General features: G+C 39.3%; 3 protein-coding genes across 10 annotated transcripts in view; 1 reads left to right on the forward strand and 2 right to left on the reverse strand.

Moving 5' to 3' along the window:
* Positions 1–10,224, reverse strand: part of YLPM1 (YLP motif containing 1) — a 55,088-nt gene extending 44,864 nt beyond the window's left edge. For both annotated transcript variants that reach the window (XM_007425434.4, XM_007425435.4), the window contains exons 1-2: positions 9,071–10,224; positions 376–606 (exon numbers count right to left, since the gene is read on the reverse strand). In XM_007425434.4, the coding sequence (XP_007425496.2) occupies positions 376–606; positions 9,071–10,111 (1,272 nt within the window). In that variant the 5' untranslated portion in view covers positions 10,112–10,224. The remainder of the gene's footprint in view (positions 1–375; positions 607–9,070) is intronic.
* A 3,779-nt stretch (positions 10,225–14,003) lies between these two features.
* Positions 14,004–25,463, reverse strand: FCF1 (FCF1 rRNA-processing protein). 2 transcript variants are annotated; one of them, XM_007425436.4, is made up of 8 exons: positions 25,322–25,463; positions 22,762–22,829; positions 22,526–22,597; positions 19,105–19,253; positions 16,913–16,985; positions 15,678–15,765; positions 15,353–15,447; positions 14,004–14,253 (listed from the first exon to the last, which is right to left on the reverse strand). In XM_007425436.4, the coding sequence occupies exons 1-8, from the start codon at positions 25,322–25,324 to the stop codon at positions 14,205–14,207; spliced, it is 597 nt and encodes a 198-aa protein (XP_007425498.1). In that variant the 5' UTR covers positions 25,325–25,463; the 3' UTR covers positions 14,004–14,204. The 2 variants fall into 2 exon arrangements, with proteins under 2 accessions (XP_007425498.1, XP_088001452.1); XM_088145326.1 differs by lacking the exon at positions 25,322–25,463 and adding an exon at positions 25,221–25,299.
* The window catches only part of AREL1 (apoptosis resistant E3 ubiquitin protein ligase 1), a 32,848-nt gene continuing 32,049 nt past the window's right edge, over positions 25,464–26,262 (forward strand). Inside the window, exon 1 of one of the 6 annotated variants that reach the window (XM_088145322.1) lies at positions 25,464–25,706. The gene's annotated coding sequence lies outside the window, so the exon portion shown is untranslated. Of the gene's footprint in view, positions 26,000–26,262 lie in introns of all 6 variants that reach the window. The other 5 variants (XM_088145321.1, XM_088145324.1, XM_088145320.1 and 2 more) reach the window with 5 other exon arrangements.

The raw sequence follows: 26,262 nt of genomic DNA on the forward strand, positions 1-26,262 counted from the left end.
GCCTGTCTTTTTCTCTTGACTTGGGAGGGGGAGTTTTCTGGGCTTAATATTTGTTTTCAAACTATGTTAAAACTATTATATACTCAGACTGAAGTTTTCATGTGTTTGCTGTCTCAAAATTGTGAAAAATTCTACCATAAATTTCAGCAACATTAGTCAGGGCAGGCTCAAGGGAACCCAAAGAAGGGGACTGGCACTGCCAGTTGCCCACCCCTGCTGCAAATTTTGGTCCCCAAATGACACATGCCTCAAGATTTACAAACCATCCTTCCATTAATAACAAATAATTTAAAATATCTGAAATAAGCAAAATAGGGAAAAGAAATCTTTATCAATGAGCAGTTATATACAGTGACACTTCTGGAGATAGCACACCTTATGCTCAACAGATGACACAGGAAGCTCCTCATCTTTGGGATGTGGTAATATGGGTTCATAATTCAAAGTGGGTTCAGAAAGCTCACTAGAAACAGGTATTTCTCTTTCTTCTTGCCTCTGTTCAGGGGCATCATTAACAATGGGCGGCTGCTGCTGTCCCAATGCATGTGCTTTTGCCCTTTGCTGAAGAGTAAGCAGATGCTGTTGATACCAATATTGCTGTTGTTCCTACAACAAAGGAGAGAAGTATAGTAGTTTCATAGAGAAACAGAGAATATTCTAGAATCTGAAGAAAGGTATAGCACCTATTGCAAAGTAGAAAACACATCCATGTTTTTAAAATAATATTGATAACTAATTCAAACAAGAGAGCCAGTTTGGTGTAGTGATTAAGGCACTAGGCTAGAAGCCAGGAGACCGTGAGTTCTAGTTCTGCCTTAGACGCAAAGCCAGCTGAGTAAACTTGGGCGAGTCACTCTCTCTCAGCCCTGGGAAGAAGGCAATGTCAATCCACTTCCAAAAATTTTGCCAGGAAAAATGTAGGGACTAGTCTAGGCAGCTGTGAGGAATCAACATCGACTTGAAGGCATTAAAAAAACAAATAAAAAGCTCACCAACCTTCCCCCCACCCAAACTCTAGCTATTAGAGTTATTTTGTGAAATTTATTTATTTTATTTATTGAGCATATTTATATAGCCACCCACCTCACAAACAGGAGGCTCTGGGAGGCATACAACATAACAACAAATAAAAACTCCATAACAATCTAAAAACAACCAAAAATAAAATAAACGTATAAATTAAATATATAAAATAAACAGATAAGACCCAAAAAGCAAGAGAACAAACATCACTTAATCTCATACAGCCACCTTGCAGGGTTTCCCTGGAATCCCCAAGGCAGGTGGAAAAAAACATGTTTTAAGGGCCTTCTGGAAGGCTAACAGAAATGGGGCTAACCTCACCTTGGTGGGAATGGTGTTCCAGAGAGCGGGGGCCACAGCAGAAAAGGCATGCTGCCTGGGTCCCGCCAAATGGAGTTCCTTTGGAGATGGGACCTGCAGCATATCTCTCTTACCTGACCTGGTGGGGCGGATAGATGTAATATGGAAGAGCAAAGCTGTTTTCCCATTGTTTCTTAGGGGAAGGTTTCCGCCCCCCCCCCCCAATGTTTTAACATTCATCATATTTGCCAAAATTTCTGCAGTTTGGATGGGACGCAGCATTCTGCATAGACTACACCCTACCTACCAGCCCTTAGATAAAAAACAAAGAAGCAGCAACTAATTCCAAATTGTTATTGTTTCCTATGGTATGTGAAATATTCAAGCTGTTCTGAGTTTTGGTCTACTGGTACACAGGTATTGCAAAAAATAGTCCACCAGAATGCACTGAGTGGAGCTACTTTGTTCTAAGCTCAGCACAAACCTCAAAGTTGAAAGCACTGCATTAATAGTCTCAGAGGAAAACAGTATTGGGATCCCATAGGCTGTCTTCAGAAATAAAACTTACACCAAGGACTTCCTTATCACTTTTACTCAAATGCAACTTTTTAAGTTCTACCCTCAAAGCTACATATTCATTTATTTATATTTAGAAGGTTGTCTTACATAGTTAAAAAAGAAAAAAAAACTAAAAAGAGAAAAGAACATGTAAACCTGGATAGAATCACAATCCCATCCACCCAAAAACTGCCAGGGGCCTAACAAACACCCTAACCCCAGGTCTGGGAGCAAACTCAGGTTTTAAAGACTTGTGGAACCCTTGTAGGGTGAAAGCCATGCAAATCTCTGGCATTGTTTAACTGAAGGGGCACAGAGTGACTCCATTCTATCAAATTTCACTAGACAGGAAGAAACCACTGCATACAGGCAGTCCCTTAAATAACCAGGCTCTATGCTAGGAAGAGCTTTGTAGGTTACAACCAGCACCTTAAATTGCACCCAGAAGGCAATCAGTAACCAATGCAGCTCACAGAAGAGTGATGACACAAACTCTGTTCAGATAACCACACAAGACCATGCCTTATGCATCTTGCTTGGACTTGCTCAGTTGGAGCTAAACTCTGAGCAGATCTGAGGAACTTTATCTGCCAGATAGCTTGAGTATTCCTTGTGGCAGCTCTGTAGATGGTCCTGTGAGCTGTCCCTCCCCAGCTGGGAATGAGTCACTCTAAACAGGGCCACTGGACCACTACCCCAGGACGCAATAACTGCAGATAAATGATGTTGCACTGCCCTTATTGCCATGATGCAATCCTAAATATTGACTATACTTGTGCTGGATCGGATTTGCTCTAAGTCTTCCTCTAATGATGTTCTAGGTACCTCTTCTGGCACTTCATTTCCTGGAGTTCCTTGGAAAACCAAGGTATGCTCTGGAACTGGTGCACAGAGAGAGGCTGCATAGGAGCAACACAGTCCAAGGTCTCATCTTGTTCTAGGCTGCAACCCAGACCTTGGCTGAACTGCCCACCAGATTCTTTTTTCAGCACCGTTACTGAACAGTGGTCATTAACAGAATCTTGCAAGTCTGAAAGTACATTTCTCCCCCTGTCCTCCTTACAGCCCAAGAAATTAGGGAGGGTCCCTTCTGAGCCACTTACCCTGGCCACATTCCTGCTGCAGGCTAAGTTGCCTTTTATCTGACTGTTCCCTTGGCTGCATCTCTTCTCCCTGCCTCCCAAGGTCATTCAGTGGGGCAAAAAAGTATTTAGTCAGCCACCAATTGTGCAAGTTCTCCCACTTAAAAAGATGAGAGAGGCCTGTAATTTTCATCATAGGTATACCTCAACTATGAGAGACAAAATGAGGAAAAAAATCCAGAAAAATCACATTGTCTGATTTTTAAAGAATTTATTTGCAAATCATGGTGGAAAATAAGTATTTGGTCACCTACAAACAAGCAAGATGTCTGGCTCTCACAGACCTGTAACTACTTCTTTAAGAGACTCCTCTGTCCTCCACATTACCTCCACCTGTAGTAATGGCACCTGTTTGACCTTGTTATCAGTATAAAAGACACCTGTCCACAACCTCAAACAGTCACACTCCAAACTCCACTATGGCCAAGACCAAAGAGCTGTTGAAGGACACCAGAAACAAAATTGTAAACCTGCACCAGGCTGGGAAGACTGAATCTGCAATAGGCAAGCAGCTTGGTGTGAAGAAATCAACTGTGGGAGCAATAATTAGAAAATGGAAGACATACAAGACCACTGATAATCTCCTTTGATCTGGGGCTCCATGCAAGATCTCACCCTGTGGGGTCAAAATGATCACAAGAATGGTGAGCAAAAATCCCAGAACCACACAGGGGGACCTAGTGAATGACCTGCAGAGAGCTGGGACCAAAGTAACAAAGGCTACCATCAGTAACACACTATGCTGCCAGGGACTCAAATCCTGCAGTGCCAGACGTGTCCCCCTGCTTAAGCCAGTACATGTCTGGGCCTGTCTGAAGTTTGCTAGAGAGCATTTGGATGATCCAGAAGAGGATTGGGAGAATGTCATATGGTCAGATGAAACCAAAGCAGAACGTTTTGGTCTAAACTCAACTTGTCGTGTTTGGAGGAGAGAGAATGCTGAGTTGCATCCAAAGAACACCATACCTACTGTGAAGCATGGGGGTGGAAACATCATGCTTTGGGGCTGTTTTTCTGCAAAGGGACCAGGACAACTGATCCGTGTAAAGGAAAGAATGAATGGGGCCATGTATTGTGAGATTTTGAGTGAACACCTCCTTCCATCAGCAAGGGCATTGAAGATGAAACATGGCTGGGTCTTTCAGCATGACAATGATCCCAAACACACCGCCCGGGCAACGAAGGAGTGGCTTCGTAAGAAGCATTTCAAGGTCCTGGAGTGGCCTAGCCAGTCTCCAGATCTCAACCCCATGGAAAACCTTTGGAGGGAGTTGAAAGTCCGTGTTGCCCAGCGACAGCCCCAACACATCACTGCTCTAGAGGAGATCTGCATGGAGGAATGGGCCAAAATACCAGCAACAGTGTGTGAAAACCTTGTGAAGACTTACAGAAAACGTTTGATCTCTGTCATTGCCAACAAAGGATATATAACAAAGTATTGAGATGAACTTTTGGTATTGACCAAATACTTATTTTCCACCATGATTTGCAAATAAATTCTTTAAAAATCAGACAATGTGATTTTCTGGATTTTTTCCCCCATTTTGTTTCTCATAGTTGAGGTATACCTATGAAAATTACAGGCCTCTCTCATCTTTTTAAGTGGGAGAACTTGCACAATTGGTGGCTGACTAAATACTTTTTTGCCCCACTGTACCATTACATGGGAAGGAGGGGGAGTTGAAGTGGAGGCAGTTTGCACAGGGCAGGAGAAACTGCCGTCGCTAAGCGACATGATCATATGATGTTTTGCTTAACAACTGCTTTGCTCTACAACAGAAAGTCCAGCCCCAGTTAGGGTTGTTAAGTGAGGACTACCTGTATACTTTTTCCTGAGCTATTAACAGTATGGCTTTGATCTCATAAAACAGAACGACTTCTAAGAATCAATCTCTGAAAATCTTATTTGGTTCTTATATATACTTCAGAATTTTTACAGCATTATAAGGTAATAGCTTATTTCAATGTATTTATTTGATTTATTAAACAAATTTGTAGAGATGCCCTTCTACGAGAAGGAATTCTGAGCAGCAAATAAAACACAGTACATTACATACAAAAAGCATGTAAAACAATAAACAACACTGAGCCCCGATAAAACTCACATTCATCCATAAACCCCCACCCATGCCAGCTCCATCAACATCCTGTCCCAGTGCCTGGGGGAAAAGCCAGATTTTCATTGCTTTCCTAAAAGCCAACAAGGTTGGGGCCATCCATATCTCTGGGGAGGAGCTGTTCCATAAGGCAGATGCCATGACACAAAATGCACACTTCTGAGGCCCCAGCAAGTGATGTTGTTTCACTGACGGGACCTCAGTACGCCCACTCTGCCAGATCTAATAGGATGGGTAAAAACCATTGGGGATAGGCAGTCCCACAAATAACTTGGTCCCATGCAATGGAGGGCATTAAAAATGACAACCAACAGTTCGCATTGCACCCAAAGCCTACTGGGTGCCAGTGCAGCTCACACAGCAATGATATTACGTGGGCATACCACAGTGCAGCCACTACTGCCTGTCCAGCATTCTGGACCAGCTGTAGCTTCCAAATGCTCTTCAAGGGCAGCCCCATGGAGAGTGCATTGCAATAGTCCAATTAGGAGGTGACTAAGGCATGAGTGACTGTGAGCAATGCCTCTTGATCTAGGAAACAGCACAACTGGTATGCAAGATGTATTTGTTCAAAGGTCCTCCTGGCCACAGCTGCTACCTGCTTGTCAAGCAGAAGCCATTGATCCAGGAGTGTCATCCCAGCCAAAGATGGCAAATCACTAGACACAGGGGATCCTAAAACCCACAGCCACCTGTTCTTGTCAGGATTGAGCCAAAGCTGGTTCTTCCACATCCAGGCCCATTTAGCCTCCAGGCACTGGGAAAGCACCTTGATGGTATCACTTGGGCGGCTTGGGGCAGAGATGTACAGCTGAGTATTATCATCATACTGATGGTATTTAACCCCATGCTGATGGATGACCTCACTCAGTGGTTTCATGTAGATGTTAAATAAGAGCGGGGAGGGAGTAGAACCCTCTGGCATCCCACAAAGCAGAGGCTGAGGCTAGACCTCTTCCCTGCTACCAACACCCAATGGAATAGGCCTTGGAGGAAGGAGGAGAACCACTGAATAACAGTGCCTCCCACTCCCAACCCCCTCAACCAGCCCAGAAGGATAATATGACTGATGGTATTGAAAGCCGCTGAGAGATCAAACAGCACTAGGTTGGATACACTAGCCCTATCCCAGGTTCACCAGAGGTCATCCACAAGTGTGAGCAAAGCCATCTAGGTACTATTTTTTTTTTTTTTAAATCTGCGCTCAGTCGTTACCGACTCTGCAGTGACTGCTTGGACGAGTCCTTGCAGTTTTCAAGGCAAGGTGTTTCGGAAGTGGTTTGCCAGAGCCTCCTTCCTAGAGCAGAGCCCAGCTGGCGAGCGCAGGAGGCGGAGTTTCCATTGCTTTGCACCATTTTCGGGCGAGCACGGTTTCACGCTTACCGGCAACTGCTCCTGGCTCCTTTTGCAAGGCGCCGTCAGCATTTTTCCTCCCACCGGAGTGAGAGTACCCATTTATCTACTCACGTGAGTTTTCGAACTGTTGGGTTGACAGGAACTGGGGAGGAAACAGGAGCTCACCCTGTTAATGCGAAGGCTGGACTCGAACTGCTGAAGCATCGACCATTTCTGGCCAGCAACTTTCAGCGTCATTAAGCCGTTGCGCTTAACCTGGCTTGTAACCTGACTGTAACAGGCTTGATTAATTCATGAATCAATGATTAATTCCAGGCATAAGCATATAAATAATAAAATACTAAAATAATTACTAGCAGCTATAACTGAATGCAGGGTCAGCAATGACTGAGCGCAGACAAAAAAAATAAATAACTGAATAGATAATATTGCACACGCTCAGAAAATAATAGCAAATACATAGCCAGTATAAAAAGAGTTTTTCATTCTACTATTATTGTTCAAGTTAATAACAAACTGGTTTTCGGTAATGTATTAGATTAGAACTCATCAAGAAATAATGAAGCAAATGAAATTAGTAATCTAATTCCTCAGTATTTGTTGAACTGAGTCCCAGCATACTGAAATGTATATGGGACTCTTTAGAGTGAATTGATTTCTAAGATAAGTTAGTTAAGTACAGGATTAGCTTTCAGGGCTAAATTCTACAAACCCAGCCAAATCTCTACAGAACACATGAATATATGATAGGCCCTTGGTTGTTTAACATATTTATGGATGAATGTATAAGGATTGCTTTGTGCTGACAGCAGAGGTATGTTGGTTGGGAATATGAGTGGCTGTGTACTTCTGTGTGCAGATATTATTTTGCTAGCTGAGAACCCAAATGCCTTGCAATAAGTAGTAGGCTTTAACGTGCAATGAAGAATATGGATCTGAAAATTAATACATTAAGACCAAGGCAATTGTGTTTGACAGGGAAAATGGAGTGAATTGTGTACTTTGGTAGAATGTTTGCTAACTCTGGAAAAATGGGGGGATATACTGTATAAAAAACAGTGGATATAAGTGGTCTGTCGCAGAATAAATGTTTGTCAACTGAAGCTAAGTAGCTGTATACAGTTGTGTGCTTCTGTCACTTTGTCACATAGAAGCAAGAGTTGAATACATCAGGAGAAACGTAAGTGTAAGTTGACTGCAGCCAAAATAATTACTTAAGAAGTATGTGTGATAAACTAAAAAAAAATAGGGTCAACTGAAGCTAAGTAGCTTTATACAGTTGTGTGCTTCTGTCACTTTGTCACATAGAAGCAAGAGTTGAATACATCAGGAGAAACGTAAGTGTAAATTGACTGCAGCCAAAATAATTACTTAAGAAGTATGTGTGATAAACTAAAAAAAAATAGGGTCAAGAACATGAGTGTTCAATAAAATATTGATTGAATATAAGAGTGGCCAGTGCAAAAGGAATATGTTGAGACAGTTTGGTCACACACAGAGAATGAATGAGGAACAAATTGCCAAATAAATATATGAAGGCAAAATGGTCAAGAAGAAAGGGAATGCCATGGAATTTGTGTTTGGATGGAGTTGGTGATCCCTCAGAGAGAGGCACAATCTTTAAAGATGAAAAGGCAAAGTATGAAGCAGTGCGTGAACATAGTGAAAGACAGGATGGTTTGCTAAGATATAAAGTATAGAGATATAGTGAATGGTATTGGTATAAACTAGATTAAACTGTATTTCCTTTTCTTACTTTATGCTTTTATGCTTACTTGATTTCTTTAGCTTACTATTTTGCAATTCTTTTCTGTGCTTTGTATAGTGTTGCTTACCTTAAAAAGGAATAGCATTATGGGTATGTATTTATGCATGTGTGGAATGTAGCAGACACCAAAACAGCAGATATAAAATTAGAATGCCACACTTTTTAATAAAAAAGTCTGACAAATAAAAAGGTATTTGTTGTGCAATGATAACCTTCCTCCCTCCCCCAAACATAGTACAGTATACGTCAGCCATCATTATTATAGAAGGTTATGCCAAAACTGGGGCATACTATTGAAAGGATCTATTTCTGAGTAACCACTGACCAAATAGCATATCCAAAAGAAGAGAATATCTGTAGCTCAAGGTTGAACTGTGCTTAGTCCTTAGTGCTCTCTGAGCTTGGTTGTTTGCTTGCAGACATTTCATTACCCAACTAGGTAACATTGTCAGTGCCTTGACTGCACCACCAGAACACTGATGTTACCTAGCTGGGTAATGAAACATTTGCAAGCAAACAACCAAGCTCAGGGAGCACCAAGGACTCCCCAAATAGCATATGAAAGTCTGGCCTTTATGGAATCTGAGCAGTTAAGTCATTTAAGCATTTAATGCTTTCCTGCCGTTTATAATAAAATCCACTGTAATATTTGGTCCTATATATATATATATATATATATATATATATACACACACACACACACATCTCATAATTAGGACACTTATCTAGATAATGAAAAAGCTTTTGTAGTGGAAAAAGCTTTGTAGAAAAAGTAGAGACAATTGCAATGGCTACTTCATCCTTACCTGGGGGGTCATTGTGGACAGATCTGCACGTGAGCTGCTTTGCTGTTGCTCACATTGAACATCTTTCTCTGGGACGCTACTCAGTCTTAATTCTGGTGGTTCAGAAGTGGTCTGAGTAATCTGGGATGAAGTGAAGTGGGGTTCAGGCTGGGAGACTGATGTTGCAATGGGCTGGCCTAGTTGGGAGGATGACTGGGAGATGGGTTGATAAGGCTGGGACTGGGTTGGGTAAGACTGAGAAACAGCTGAAGAGGGAGGGTCTGAAAAAGTCTGGGGAACTGCCTGAGACAACTGCAAATGGGACTGGTAAGACTGTGGTGGTGGGATCTGACTCTGTGCTGGCAGAGACTGAGGTGGTGGTATGTAGGGATCAGCTTCTAACTGGGGCATAAAAGACTGGGAAGGAGATTGTGGTGGCGAAGACAGATCCATGTCCATATCCATGCGGGGACTGGCTGAAGGAACATGGGGCTCCCACTCATCGCGGGGTTGCGATGATTCTGTAATCTCATCTGTCAAAGAAAGCGGCGGCATCGGGGGATTTCGGAACTGTGATTCCCGAGGCAAAGGCGGAGGAGGGGGATCGCGGTGTTTAAACTGCTTCTGATAGCTCCGCGTGGGCGGCGGTCCGGCAGGTACCGGCGGCTGCCAGGAAGTAGTGGCGGCAGAGGAACTGGGGAGAGGCGGCGGCATGTTCGGTGGAGGCGCGCCGGGTGGAGGGGGCCCCCCTAACAACACCGACTGCAACTGCTTCTGGTGCATCTGCTGGAGCTGCTGCAGCTGGACCAGGTGTTGTTCCTGCAGACTCAGAAATCCCCCAGTGCCGGCAGCGGCAGTAGTTGCCGAACTGGCCGCGTAACTACCTAAAACAGGCGGCGGGACTACCGGGACCTGCGGCGGCGGCGGCGGCGGCATGGCGGTAGGCAGCACCCCTGGTAAAGGCCCAGGCAACGGCGGCGGCGGCGGCGGCGGCAACAGCATAGTAGGGGGCGGAGGATAGGGCCCAGGGGTTGCCCCATATAGACCCCACGTCGGGAACATAGAGCCGGGAAACGGGTATCCGACGGCGTCGGCTGGGGCAAAACACAGGCCTCCGCAGGCCGCAATAGCGGCAGACAGCGACGGAGCGCGTGCACTCTTCTGCGCATGCGTTCCGAAATGCCCAACGCGCTCCAGACATAGAGTTGTGACTTCCTTTAAACAAGAGTGTTTCCGGCTCAGCACTGAGCTAAGGGCATGATAGAGTACGGCATTGATGTTAGTGATTGGTTTCCAGCCAAATGCATTGGACTGCAACACTTAATGGGGCGTGGGGAGAGAAAGATGAAACTCAGTTTCTAGTACTAAATCAAAAGAAACTGAGTAAGTTTATTGTCGCACAAGTAACTTAACTTCGCTAATAAATAATGCTTCATATGATTTTTTTTCCAAGTCTTTTTTAAAATTTACCTTTTAAATTTCCCAAACGAGGATAATAAGTTGATTATAATCAACTCAATCAGAGACGTAACATTTCCAGAACTTGTTAAGCAGGAAAAAAAACCATTTGTTTTAGTTGGTTAAGAAAAATTACAATGATCTTACTTATATAAGGCGTTACAAAATTGCAGTGGCCTTATTTACATACAGGCAACCATCCAGCTGAAGCAGATTCTCACAAACAAGAAACAACAGGACAATTATGCTACCATGGGAACTCCTGCAACAAACCCAGATGTCTACTTTGCCCCCACATCTGCACCAACAGCACCATCACAGGCCCCAACAAATAAACCAGATTAGAAACCAGGAGTCTAGTACCATCTTTTCTAAGTAACACATTTTATTAAAAGGTATAAGCTTTCATGAGCTGCAGATCACTTCATTGGATGCATAGAATCTAGCCACGAGAGTCTTCAGCACTGCCATCCCTGAACCCTGGCCTAGCTTCTTCAATTGTGAGTTCATGGTCCTCAACCATACTTGCCTGCTCATATTGACAGTGATTTCAGCTGTTTTCCTTCTCATGCTGCTCTCTAGCCCATCTCTCTTCTTTCTCTTGAGGGATCAATAAGTTCATCACATACATGTCCCAAGTCTCCAGTTTTTCTGTGTTCTTATATTCCACTTTTATGAACAAATTCTTAGTCAATTCAGCTGCTTATTTGCCTTTTAAAATAGCCATTTTATTGGCCCTTTTTTCATTAAGGATCCATTGTACAAAATTCCTCTGGATGCTCATTGTGTTTACAGCATCATCTCTCCCTCAGCAAAAACTATATTTTAATTGGCAATATGCTTCACATTCAGGTTACAGAATTTTTTTTTTTACTAATATATAACTATTAACCTGACAAATACCATCTAGAACTGAAATCACAGTTCCAGTAATAGATCTCAGTAGTGAAAAAATAATTTCCACTTTAACAAAACATACATATATTCCTAGGAGTCATGCTGGACTCAAACTCCCACCAGTTGGAACTCTACAATACAGGAAGTCTTTGCTTAATGACCATTTGTTTAACGACAGTTCAAAATTACAATGGTCTCAGAAAAGGGTATTCTAAAGCCTGTAAAACACTTGCAGCCATCAAAAAAGTAACACTGCCACCCTGCGCGGTCATGTGGCTACATTTCGGGTGTTTGGCAACCGGCTCACATTTATGACCAGTTGCCAAGTGCCCTGAAATCATGTGATCATCATTTGCAATCTTCTCTGCTGGCTTCCCCATTGGAAGCCAGCAGGGAAGGTTGCAAGTGGAGGGGATGCGGTGGCAGGCAGTTAGAGCTCAAATCTTTGGGATTTCAGGTTTCCCCTCCCTCTTCAGCAGTGCAGAGGCAGGGAACTCAAATCCCAAAGATTTGAGGTCCCTGCCTTCACACCGCTGTGAGGTTTCCCCTCCCTTTTCAGCACTGGACAGTTACGGACTGCCCAGCACTGGGAGGTCCCCCCCCCACCCCCAGCGCTGGGCAGTTAACAGACCCTAAATCTTCAGGTGCACTGTTCACTGCTGAGAAAGGGAAGGCGAAAGAGGACAGAGCAAAAGAGCTTGTCTGCTAAAGGATTTCAGCTCTGCACGGAACTGAAATCCTTCAGCAGGCAGCTCTTTTGCCCCATCCACTTAACAACCCAGGAGATCGCTTAACAACCGCAACCAGGAGTGCCCGGATTGCAATCGTCAAGCAAAGCAGTCACCTGGGCATCTTGTTTAACTAGCACTTTGCTCAACAACCAAGATTCCGGTACCAATTGTTGTCATTAAGCAAGGACTACCTGTAAGTGTCCTACTGATTTCATTGGAATGGAATTTGTTTAAATAAATCTGGATCTAACCCATGCATTATGCTGAAAACCATTTTATCTATTTCTCTTGTCTTTTAGAATCCACTATACCCTCTTGAAAAACATAAATGAGGTATGTTGAAAACCTGTCCTATAAAATGCTGACTAAAACAACATATGCAAAAGCCCGCTGGATTAAGAGTGTATGTAGTCCAGCATCTTGTTTTCTAGAGTTTTTAAATAGTAGCCTATGTAAATCCCTCAGTGAATATTCTAGCATTTCCTGCTCATGGTCCTTACCATATACTCTGATACTGGATGCAGTACATGCCGATTATAACAAAAGTCCCAAATTGTTCTTTGCATGTTGCTAAACTTTTCAGGCAAAAAAGATTTTCCATTTGGGCAGTACTTAAGGGAATAATAAGCCCAATTTCTTGGTACATCTTGGTTAGATATGGGGTAGAAGTTACTAGGACAGAGGATAAAGATTGAGAAATATGGTCTTCTCTTTTCTCCCAATTTAAATCAGCTTTATTACGACCTGGTTCTTTATTTCATGCTGAGGCAACTTCTTCTTTCAATTGTATCTCAAAGCATTGATGATTGTTGGAAGGCACTTCAAATCACCTGCAGATTGGCTTTTTAAGCAGCAATCCTGGGAAAGCTGCTTCCCCTCCTCTTCCAATTTCCTAAAATTCAACAGATTAGTGATATCATTTAAGAGGAATAATTTAGTTTGGTGACACTATTTTCTGGCAGCTATCTTTCATTTTAGCTTCCATTGTGTAATGCTCCATCTTTTGCTAAGAAAGCTGGTGAAGGAAAAAATAATATTTGTAGATACCTTGTATTGTGAAAAAGAGTATGGTATGGGAAGTTATCTTTATTCCATAGCTTTGAGATGCTGAAAGGGGTTTTCAGAGAAGAAATTTATTTTATTTCCCTCTGCACATTACATAGCAAATATACCTGCCTCTTGAAGACCAATTGCTTTTGCATGTAGGCCGGATCTTGTAACAAAACCGCTTTCTGTAGCAACTACAATTTAATTTGAAAAAAAAATTCTTTTTATCTTCTATTTTCATCACAGAAACATATTCTTAAACAAAATCTAAACCTTTCAGTTTTATTGGAATATCCTGGGATCTAGTATTATGAAGGAGAAAATGTTGCTCTACCCACTTTCTGTACAATTATTATACTTCTATCATTTAATATTTTCTAAAATATAAATACTTCATGTTTCAGGGTAGTTGCTCTTGTAATTCTTTTCTATTTCTATAATATTTCAAAGGGGGCACTCTTTAAAATCATTTTTCTTTAGAAACTCCCTGTGTTGAACATAACCATCTTAGGTTTGGTAATTTTTATTTACATACAAATTAAATTGGTTCCTGCATGTCAGTTAGACTTAATGCCAGGATCATTGCCTCTAATTTTCCACTTATATTAAATTATGAAATATGTATTGAATAGAGGTTTTCCTTGCACAAATTTCAAAATATTCAGTATTTTAACAATTTTAAGCGAGTGTCTGAATTTCTGCATAAATCCACTTAAAACACTTACCTCAACATTTGATATATGAATATTGAAGAAAGTTTATAAAATGGTTGTATCATGAGAAAGGTTCTTAATACTAAAGAAGAAATTCTCAGAAGCCTATTCCCAAACAATACAAAATATTTATTCTGGATCCCAGAACATGGAATAGAACATCCGTTTTATCTGGAAGAGGCTCATCTAATGAAATAGTTCAAATTCCAAGCACCATAAGAAGTGAACCAGAATTAGAAGTGTATTATAACTGGCTCAGTGTTCCGGAATTTGACATGGTAGGTTTATTTGGCACTCTTTCTATGGTATTTAAAACCGAGGAGCTCCATAATCATCAGGCATCCGCTCAATGTTATACCTAAAATAAGAGGGAAAAAAATGAAAAATTACAAAGTCCATCATATTTCCCTTGTTGTACTAAGCCAGTACAAATTTAGAGTTTCAGAAGTACCTATTACCATTATGCAATTAAGACAGTAGTTCAAGGTGCTGCACCATTCAGTAAACAATACAGCTAAGCAAGTGGAAGAAGCAACAGATTACTAAGCAGTTGTAGGAAAAATTACACATTGTAAAAGAGTATTATATACTATTACTTATACAGTGCCATCAACGACCCAGAGTTGCTGTGAATTGGGCGGTGCACAAATTTAATAAATAATTAAAAAATCAATATACATTATTTTAGAGTAGGTAAACCAAGAACACAAATGGTTATAAACAATGGATAGTTCTCTACTTCAAGGAATTTGCACATCCCTATATCAAAAGTGGAAACAGATAAGAAATATAAATTAAATAAGGGCATGAAATGAAGTATAAATATGAGCAACCAGAATTACAAATACATATACTTTACAGGAGGAGAGCTCTGTTAGTCTATAGTGGCAAAAAATCAGAAGGACCTAGGTAGTACCAATGTATCCATGAGGGGAGCATTAGCTTATGCCTCCAAAAATACATGCTGCAATTCTCTAATTATTTAACCAGGAATATGCCACACTGGATACAAAGGGGTATACTTCTGAATGCAAAGGATTTCACTGTTAAGCTTTGTTTGATCCAGGGTATATGTCCATGTGCATGTGTGTGTGTACGTGAGCTAGTTTCATAGCTTTCTCTGTTAATATACAAATGTACATATACTGTGGCTTTTATTACTATTTAACCTCTTGTTTTATGCCATCTAAGCAGAATCTTTCTGACACTGAGGGCTGTATATGTAATTGGGTCATAAAGCTCATATACACATGTATTCCTGCTCATATACATATCTTTGAGTTGCAGTTTGTTTTACATTTGACTGGCTGTCTACAAATGTGTGTGTGTGTGTGTGTGTGTGTGTACACAAATACATACAAATATACAAATGCTCTTGAAAGTTCAGAATATATTATTACAAAGTAGTAACATCATAAACTACATTTTATTTGGTTAGATAATGCTTTCTCACATACCTGTGGTTAGATATATACATTATTGGGACTCCTGGGATCTTTCGTATTCTTCGCTTGAGATCTCTGTCTATGGTAGCCACTATGTAACATTTGTGCTGCAGGAAAAAGAGGCAATTTCATTAAAAAAACACCAAGTCAAGTATTTCTATTTCTTAAGCAAACTTCAAGAGCTACTGCCAGATGGCCTTCTCTGTCATACAAAATATTAACTAGAGTCAACACCCAACTGAATATTAGCTTTTCTTGGTCAGTAAAATGAGAACAAATTAAGGAGCTCCTCACTTGTCAACAGAACAGCAAGAGAAGTTCATAGAATAGGAAATACCTGTGTGACTCTCTGTACCAAACAGTCATCTGCATAGGTTCCTTTGTGAGTGCATGGCAAACGCTCAAATCGTGGATCTTTTGCTATCCTGTAGAATCATAACAGTAAAAATTAGGATAGTTTTTATAAAAAACTAAAAAAAATCAAATTTCGCTCCCCCCCCCACATTAAATAGGCTCTGTGCTACCTACAAATTCATCAGGAAAATGAGAATTATGAGCAGCGTAATTTGACTTTTTCTCCTCACCAATCCTGAGTACAAGATATGAGAGCTTAATTCACTTATTTTCTGTAACCCAACCCTACCAAACTAAGAAAATGGCTGAAAACTTTGTGGTATTACTGCCATATCTTCTGGGGCCCTTGAAGGCTGAACAAAATCACTGAAGTGCAATCCCTGAGGGGGAAAATGCCAATTTCTGGTTTAGTGTTTTAAATCCATATTTAATCTGTATTAGTCACCAGAATTGCTGAAGCAACGCTAGGCAGCAAATAAAGTACTAGGGCTGGTTAAATAAATCATGATTAAACAGAGTGGTGTGAAAAGCTAGACAGAGTTCTTCCTCATGGCTACCCCTTCTCACTCCATCTGACTGTAGAAAAATCTTCCCAGTTGTAATTTGAAGATGGACACTTATTGCTTCCTGTTTTCTCAGAATAGGAGACATTCAAGGTAACTTTCTACAAGGGCAGTGCATGCTTTGAAAACAATTAGGAATTCATATAAGCACAGCACCTCTCTGCCACTTATTTTCAAGGAAGGCACAGCCCTATTTTCTCCCAACAGAAATGGTTAATTGTTACCCAATGCAGTGCTGCTACTTTTATGAATGAGCTGTGAGTTCAATCCAGAAATCTATAAAAAATCTCAATTGTATAGGTAAGATGGAAATACATTTTATTTTATATGCTTTGAATGCTGTCTTTTTTCTCTTTGCACCAGAAAAAAATTGTGAGTTTGCAAGACAAAAGAACTCTTCAATAGGCATGAACATTCTTTCAAATGTAATTGAAAGCAGAACTGAAACTCTCAACAACAGGAATTTAGGAAGATCTACTGCCTTGGCTTACTCTCTTTAAGAACTTCCGATCTTGGAATCCATGGGAGAAGAAAGTGGTGGAAAAATATCAGAATATAGGATTTATATCTTGAACAAATTATGAAACCCTATTCTTCACATTTTTACTTTAGAGAAATCAGACTGAAGAACAGAGTCAAATTATTACACTACTACCTTAAAGCTACACGATACTTCTGTCCCAGTTTCTCAATTTCAGCCATGACACAATCTGTGATACAGGGAATGCCTGCAGAAACACACATGTATAACTATCCAGAATTGCAACCAAATTTTTACATATGATGCAGTCAAAGTCCTACATGTAATTTATTGTTTTTATAATATTTTTATAAAGCATTTTAAAGAAAAGGAAAAGATATACACACAGACCCAAAAAGTAAAAAATAAAAATAAAAAAATTAAGTACCGTATTTTTCCGACAATAAGACGCCCCCATGTACAAGACGACCCCCACTTTTCTAACCCAAAATTAAAAAATCAATATTTTAAAGATAGTGCAGAACACATTTTTATTTAGTAATTAGTTAACATTTACCTGATACACTCGGTGGGAGGAGGTCCAAACCGTCTCTCTGCAGCTCTATTTCCAGGCTCTTTTGCATAACTGATTACATTCAAGCACGAGTGAAACTGCAGATAGCTTGTCTCTGCAAACAGCCTTCTTCTAATTGGTTTGTTCAGCATCAGCTGATGTCAGTTACATCAGGCTCGTGATTGGAGGAAGTCTGTTTGGGAGACAAGCTATTTCACTCGTGATTGGAGGCTAGCAGTAGGAGGAAGCCTCTCTGCAGAAACTAAGTATGGGCAGTTTTGCAACCGTGCGATTCTCGGCTGACTTCCTTGAATAAGACGCCCTTCAATTTTTAGGGTAAGGATTTTAGAAAAAAGTATTGTCTTATAGTCGGAAAAATACGGTAATAGTTTGTGTTTAGAGATGTCTGGAATAATTGTATTCCAAATTTCTTGGTCCCAGTATTTGATTCCAGATATGATTAGGTCTAAAGGACATACAGAATGAACAAACCACCTGCTTTTTCTGAATTCTGATTATACATAACTCTTCATTTAAACCAATAACAGTCACTTTAAAACACAGAATGTTCCAGAACGCAGGAAATATATAGATATCTATATAGATACCATGCCATAAATTGTGAATAGCCCTTAAAAACATGGCTGGACTGGCTACCTCATCTGAGTATTTATGAATTTGTATGATGACCAAGCAGCAGCAGTTAGAATGGAATATCAAGTGACTAAATTGTATAAAATTAGGAAATGAATACATCAGTTGTCCATGTAATCACCTGCTTTATTTAGCTCATATGCAGAATGTATCATAAGCATAAAGAATTAGTAAAAATAGAAGTTGCTGGGAGAAATATCAACAGCCTCAGATATGCTAATGATACCGCTCTGATGGCCGGAAGCAAGGAGGACTTAAAGAATCTCTTGCTGAAGGTGAATGCAAAAAGCTGGTCTGCTGCTCATTATTAAAAAAAAAAAAAGATTATGTCAAGAGGCCATGCCAACCCAATGCAAGTAGATAGAGAAGTATTTAGAAGAAGGAATTGAAGAAGTTGAAATAGTAACAGAATTTTATCTTCCTAGGCTCAAAAAGTTCCAGAGATGGTGACTGCTACTATGACAGATCTAGAGAAAATAATTACATTTGACAACATGGTTTCCCCAGTTGCAATATATGGCTATGAAAGGTGGACATCAGAAAGGCTAAATAAAGAAAATGCTTTTTGGGCCTGAAGAAAATTGTTGAGAATATGGACTACAAGAGGAACAAACAATTAAACATGTGATCTAAAACCAGACTGTTCACTGATAGCACTAATAAAGAATCTAAAGCTTAAATATTTTGGACATATAATTCAAGGGCAAGAATCACCAGAGAAAATCCTGCACTTGGAGAAATCAAAGGCAATTGGAAAAGGTGTAGGCAAATATAAGGTGTCTAGATAGTATCAGTGATGACAGAAGTTTGAGATTACAAGAACTGAAAGAAGCAGTTGCACATATACAGTCCTGGGAAAATAATATCCATCTAGTCATGAAGAATCAGAAGTGAATGAACAACAAAATAATTCAGTTTACTAAAAATAAAGAATATGGACCAGCTGGTAATCTAATAACATCTTCCTAGGTGGATGCCCTTCCTTTTTAAAAAAAAAAATAAAGATTTTTATAATACTCAAGTCTTATTGTTTTAGGAAATATGGAAGCACTTGCAAATTTAATAATAAAACACCTAGTAAAAAAGCATTAAAACAATGATTTGGTATCTCTGTTATGTGAATCATATGATGAAAAATGATACAGATCTAGATACTTACATTTGGCATAGAGGCAATCCATCATTGACTGCACTAGATCCAATTTGGCTTTAATGGAAAAATTAATAAAGTTGGTATCCACTAAGATGTAGTACGGAGGTCCTAGTTGTGTGTTATATTGGAAGAACAAACATGAAGGATATTTAGGGCTGAAAAAGAGAAACACTGGATTTATTACTTTGTTACATGAAACAAATACCCATTTATATTAGGGTAAATCAGCCTGATACCCTTTACATGTGTTGGCTTCTAAAATTCATCAGTCACAACCAATGACAAGGAACTATAGGAATTGTATTCCAAAGCGTCTGAGAAAGACAAGGTTGTTTGTCCCAGATCTATAGTAATCTTCTTTGACTGGTTCCTTCCAGATATATGGGATCTCTGAAATTTGAGAGGTACCTACTCTAACATCCTTGAGGCATTACTGAAAACTCAGCTCTTCACCCATACCTTTTCAGTTTCTTTTTTTATATATATAATTTTTATTGAGAGTTCTAAGAACAATAATAAGAACTAATACAACCTAAAGTAGAACAAGAAAGAAGAGAAATGGAGAAATAAAGGGAAAAGCTAAAAGTGCAAAAAAGAAAAAGTAGGAGAAAAGTAGAAAAAAGATATAAAGAAGTGGCTTCTTAACTTCTTCACAGCAGTTTTAAGTATAATTCTATTTTAGCCTCTCTGAGGTTACATAATGACTGTCTTCTTTCTATAGTCCATCTTGTCTAATCATTAAAACCATAAAACACAAGTTCATTTTTTTCTTTTTTAAACAAGAAGTCCAGAAGGGGTTTCCAGTCACCGATAAATATAGATATTGTCTTTAATCAAACAAATCAATTTAGCCATTTCAGCAAGTTCTGTCATCTTCACCAACCATTCCTCCATTGTAGGTATTGCAAAATCTTTCCACCTTTGTGCATACAATAATCTTGCTGCAGTTATATATAAACACAGTGTTCCATGGCTCTTTTCTAACTGTTTATCCATCAGTAACAAGAGGAAATGTTCTGGTTTCAATTGAATATTTATCTTTAAAATCCTCTGAATCACTGTATGTATTTGAGCCCAAAATTTTATAGCTTTTTTACATGTTCACTAAGCATGATAAAATGTCCCTTCCTGTTCACATTTCCAACATAAATATGAAGTACCTTTACATTCTAGATAATTTTTCTGGTGTCATATACCAATGGTACATCATTTTATAAAAATTCTCTTTAATGTAAATTTCAACCCTTTCAGCCACATATTTTCCCATTGTTCCATCTATATATTATAACCAAAGATTTTAGCCTACTTTATTATACATTCTTTGACCTGTTCATCTTGTTTCAAATTTCAATAAAAGATACGTTTTAATTCTGTTTTAAATTGTGTCTTACATTGTTCATTACCATGATTTTTTAAAATCTACTTTAAATCTTTCTGATAACTGTAAGTAAGAAAGTCATTGACAGCTATGTCCCTCTGCCATCAGTTGTTCCCTTGATTTTATTTTATATTCCTCTTGGTAAAATTCTAGTATCTCACAATATGTTAACCACTTATCTTTGCCTATTTCTCATGTATAAAATGCTTCTTGTGCTGAGAGCCATAAAGGTGTTTTCGGCACAGCCTGGTCCAAACAAGAGGAAAGGGTGTATAGCAGCCAAGCAAGATGTAAAAAAGGTGCAAGAGATCTACAAGCTGGCCATTAAAAGAAAAAGAAGAAATCCAAGAGGAAGACATGGACCTGTAAGAGCACAACATTGCTGCATACTAGTAATAGTAGTAGTAAAAGAGCAACAGAAATATACTAGTAACAGTAGTAGTAGAATATAGCTTAGTAGTAGAAGTGTATAATAATAGTGTATAATAATAGCAATAATAGTAGAATATAGTATAGGATAATTGTTTAGTAAATAGAGTGTAGGTTAAGAGAATAGTTATAGAAAGAACTCACACGTTTGTACATATCACTTTTATCTCTTGGATAGCATTGTAAATAAAAACCCTCCCTAACCCTTATAGGGAGACATAAAAACCCAAGTGTCTAGGGTCCAGTGCTTTTTGGTGTTTTTGAGTCTGTAAGTCAAAATTGGTTGCTATCTGGAAAAAAGCAACAATCCCATAACACAAGTAAAAAAATAAAAGACAGGCTCCCCCCCCCCCGCTTTTTTCTGTTTTGCCTTTCTATGCCCTTAATACTTTAGTCGCATTTGACACTTTGTAGTTATAGTCATACAGTCTGTTTCGTATTACCTTTATCTTCTTGCTTTATAAAATCCACCAATTGTCTACGTTCTTTAATATTAAACAAACAACATTCCCACAAAGTCTGTTTATCTATTTAGTTCTAATATTTTCAAAAGCACTTTCACCAAAAATTAATCTTTCATAATTACTGTCCCCCTTATCCATTTATACTTTCTTACATCAAATCCTTGTTAAGCTTTTTGCTAATAGTTTAAAATCCTTTAAAACATTATTTCTTTCACTTTCTTTGATCCAGAAAAATGGTTGACTCACCAAGAAGTTTTCCCTTATCCTGCCAATTGGAAGATCTCTCTTTAACTTTAAACTGATTATATCCAATAGTGATTAAGAAAGCAAGGCTTTTGCCAACCTTATGTCCATTACAGGTTGCACCGCTGTTATGAGCACAATTAAAATCCCTTGACTCCCAGCTGCTTGAGTCTCAAGTTGACCACAGAAACCATGATTCCTGTGGTCTCCTCATGAGGAACAGCTCTCCGGAGTGCAAATGGGCGATCTTACAGTCTCTTCTTGTCCAGAGAGAATCTGCCAACCAGAACTCGCCATCTGGCGATTGATCTCCACCGCAAGGCTGTCTCTGCTCCTTCAGGAATGTCTAGCTAACCATTAGAGCTCACTCAGAAGCCAAGAACAATGCATCTTCAGTCCTTCACAGTTTCAATGATGAAAGAATACTTTTTTTCTTTTCCTACAATGTACAACTTGGTTGGCTGCCCAAACCATCCAGTCTATCTATTTTTAACCACCTTTATTTCAGAATATCAATTCTCTATTTCTAATACTTTGGAAGGGTTAATACATCGCACTGAGCCATAATGCGTTTGCTTTGGATAGCATATGTATGGACTCAGTGGTGGTGGTTTCTTAGCTATAGTTTATACCTTAATACGCTGTGTGAACCAAACTATTATATAAATTGATCTATAAAGAATGGTTTATGCATTGGGAATTGGACTAACTAACCTTGTAGTGTAGTCCTTTCTGTGAAAGAATGACTATTGCACTGGAGCTAAACAGCATATTATGAACTCTTTAAAACACATTAATCAGTTCCAATGATTACTGCCAAAATTGCACAGAAACATATTTGAACTTAGATCTTAGTATATCTCACAAAATTTCTTTTATTATTCCATAAGGGCAGGAATCATTTGGTACTCACGCTTCTGTCTCCTTGATTGCACTGGGATCTTCTTTCTTCTTTTCTTTAGGTTTTGCTCTGTCTGTCTCTTTACTAAAATATGAAAAGATTTACAAATATATACTATCAGAAAATTGAATTACTTAGAGATGAAATTTGGGAAGAAATAGGATCATACATATAACTTTAGTATAAATGAGCATTTTGTGCTAAATGCTTCAACAACTGTCACTGTTCAATGATAACAAAAATCTCACATGCGTTGATCACGAAGGCTGATCATGCGTTTCATGGTAGCATATTTCCTTGCTTTTTTCTGCTTACCCTAGAAAGGGAAAGTTAATAATAGATTAGTATTCTGAAGAAGTGATGGAAAGCCTTCATCACTGTTACAATACAAAACTTAATTTCTCAGACTGATTCCAAAACTTAAGTTTTTACCTAGCAGATTAACTGTGGATACTTAATGATGAAAGGGCATGATTCTCATTCTGTTCTTCAGTTTCATAATAAAAAATGAATTCTTTTGAAATAGTTCATTCTGTATAGGGTTTGGACTGATAATACCATACCTTGTACATGCCCCAAATTCACTCCGGAGCATTAGGAAATTGCCCAGACCAGATCTGAGGCATCAGTGAGGAGAGAATAGCAGTTAAATAAATAAATAATCCTATTGCCTGAACAGATGTACATTGCCTAAGGTTAGAAATCCACACATAAATACCTATAATGGAAAGGAAGTAAGAAATAGTAAGGCACAGAAATTAAACCTAAAAGATAAAAAGAAAAGGATATATAGCTAAATCTAGTTTATACCAATGCCATTCACTATATCTTTAAATGCATTTCCATCCTTGCAAACTGTCCTTGTGTCTTTCCCTTCTGCTCAATCCATTCACTCTTACTTCATACACTTGTTTTGTGATTAGATCCTATTCATTCTCTCTATATGACCAAGCCACCTCAATTGTATTTTCATTCAATCCTCTTTCATTCTTGACTCTACCTTTTCTTGTTTTACGCACACATTCCTTAAGTTACCTATTTCCAGTGTATGTAATCTTTTATGTTTCTCTTTGCATATGCAACTTAATTCAACCCTATTCAGTTTGTCATATTCTTTTTTCTAAATCAGCAAACACGCAATAAACTTTTTTCACATTCATACATTTCTCAGTGATTTTCTGAAGAGCAAAAATCTGGTCTGCACATCTTCTGCTCAAGGTAAAGCCACAATGCATTTCCCAAATTTTGCTCACTGTCACTTTTGTACTCTTTCAGTCCAAAACTACCAAACCAAACACCTTTTGAAACATACTTCATAAACCACTCCCCTATAATTTTTATATTGACTCTTGTTATTTTTCCCAAACTTCAGGCAGAGATGCAGTCTTCACACACACACATTAAACACATCATACAGCCACTGTTTACAAACAATATCCATATTTAACATTTCTCCAGTTATACTTGCTCTATCTAAAGACTTAACATTTCTCAACATTCTGACAACATTTATGATTCCTTTTTAGCATTTTTTCTTGGATACTAACATTTATAGCATTCGTTTCTACTCCTTTCTTTGATACATCACTACTGTTTCCACACAGACTTCTAAAATACTTTCAGCATTCCCTCAAGTCAGTTTCAGCCAAAATTATTTCATCATTTTTATTAATTCCATATACTCTGGTGGAAGCTCCTTGTTCGGTCTTTTTATTCATTTCCAAAACTATTATTTCTATGAAAATCACTCTGTTCCTTACTCTTTGACTATATTATTTACAGCTATCTTTTTCTACATGTATATGCATACACATATACATTAAACAATATTTTTTCTCATCCTCATTTTTGCAGCATTCTCTTATATGCATTTTTGTCATCCACACTTTCTTTCTCTCCAGCATGCATAATTTTTCATACTTCCTATTAGTGTATTTCCACAAAGTTCTGTGGCAGTCTGTTACATAATTCTTTTCATTCAGTTCCAAGCAGTTTCTACATTTTCTTTCATTATATCCACCCACTGTTCATTTTGTTGAGAGAATAATCTCTTCCAATGCTTTTCCATACAGGGCTTGTACTTTCTCTTCCTATAGTCTTTCTATTATCACTCTAGTTCCTTTCACTTGTTTCTTTTTCTTCCTTATACATTTTCCCCCTGAAGATCCACTACCAAATATGGTCTGTCCCACATTCAGAATCTGTCATTACTCTTCCAGTCTTCTATGTTTGTCATCAGAAGGGCCCATAAATATTGACCTCTGTTACCCATCATGATTTTGGTCAACTGAAGCTTTTGCATAATTATTTTTAGTAAGATAAAAAAGTGAAGACTAGGTTACCAGTCTTAGTTGCACCCATGACATATATACTATTACCTATTAACAGTAAGGACATTATGTCAATCAATCTTGGTACATTGTGGCCAGCATACCACACCTTAAATCTCCATATTTTGGCAACTAACTGATTGGAATGACACAATGCACCCTCTGCACTCTCCAGGATGACTGGTAGGGTGGGAGTTGGTGAAGATGTATATTTTCTATATACACCCATTTATTTCTATTATTCACATTCTCTCAGAAAGCGTTAAAATACAATAATGAGACAGGGAAAGAAACGCTGGGTTCACACCAAGCCACAAAACAGAATAGCGAGCTGTACGAATCCAATAAAAGAACTTAAGAGAACTGCTTTGGCGTACCCGAGATAAGCGCTACCTTAAGGTCATACATATGTCGAGCCAGTCGAGCCATTAACCGAGCTGCGCGGATTATAACTCTATGTTCAAAGGTCGATACTCACCATCTCACACCTCCCACGACAGCAACCGGGGTAAGCAAGACCACCAAACCGTCTCCTTCAGGTACTTCCGCCGCGCGGCACGTGTGTCCCGCTTTTAATGCATCACTTCCGGTCACTCCCGTCAGATGGGGGTTAGAGCAGCTGGGTTCCGTTTTGCCAGGGGAGAGACGGAGGCGAGACCGATTGCTCGCATCTTTCAGCCGGGCTTCCTGCCTGTTCCGCTACATCTGCTCTTCTGAGGCTCCGAGTCCCTTCAGGGAAAAGCGAGAGATAGGAGGACCTGGTATGGGGACGGGACGAAGAGGGAAGTAGCTGCAGCAGGAAGAGGGCGGTCCCCTAGGGAAATCCTGCCCTTCTTGAAGAAACGGGCAGCCTCCGGCTTTTGGTTAGTTCAGGCAGCAGCTCCGAGGAAGCAACAGGTGCTTGGACCAACCGAAGAGTTAAAGTAGGCTGCAGTGATCTGAGCCGCAGATGGGAATCCTGCCAGTTGGCTCGTTTGTTTCCAAACTCACTTTCTGATCGTCCGGGAAGAAGGAAATTTGACTCGGGGTATTTGGTGCTCTCGCGTCCTTTTCTTCTCTTCCCCTCGCACGAGTGTACCTCCCCCTCTGTCCGAGAGAAGAGAGAAAAGCGGTGTGTTGCTACTCTCCGTGAATATCCTCTCTCTCTCGCGTTAAGGTTAGGAGAAGATGAACTGGAAAGCAGAGGTGCCCTTAGATTATCGGTTCACAATTTCCCCTTGGTTTACAACCCTCCCATCACTCCCCATTTTAAATTTGCCCTGAAAGTCCAGTTAATATTTTTCATTATTTGATTTAAAAAATTAGGCTTTACGTTTTGCAGATAGTCTCGTTAGGCATTGTTTTGGTTTTGAATGCTGTTTCATTGTATACTGTTATTGTAATTAGTTCCTCCTTGTGGTCTGTATGCTTTATGTAGTG

Source organism: Python bivittatus, unplaced genomic scaffold, assembly GCF_059951505.1.
Source record: "Python bivittatus isolate LINGU-HERP-01145 unplaced genomic scaffold, Pbiv_v1 ctg000480_np1212, whole genome shotgun sequence".
NCBI classification, from domain to species: Eukaryota; Metazoa; Chordata; class Lepidosauria; order Squamata; family Pythonidae; genus Python; species Python bivittatus.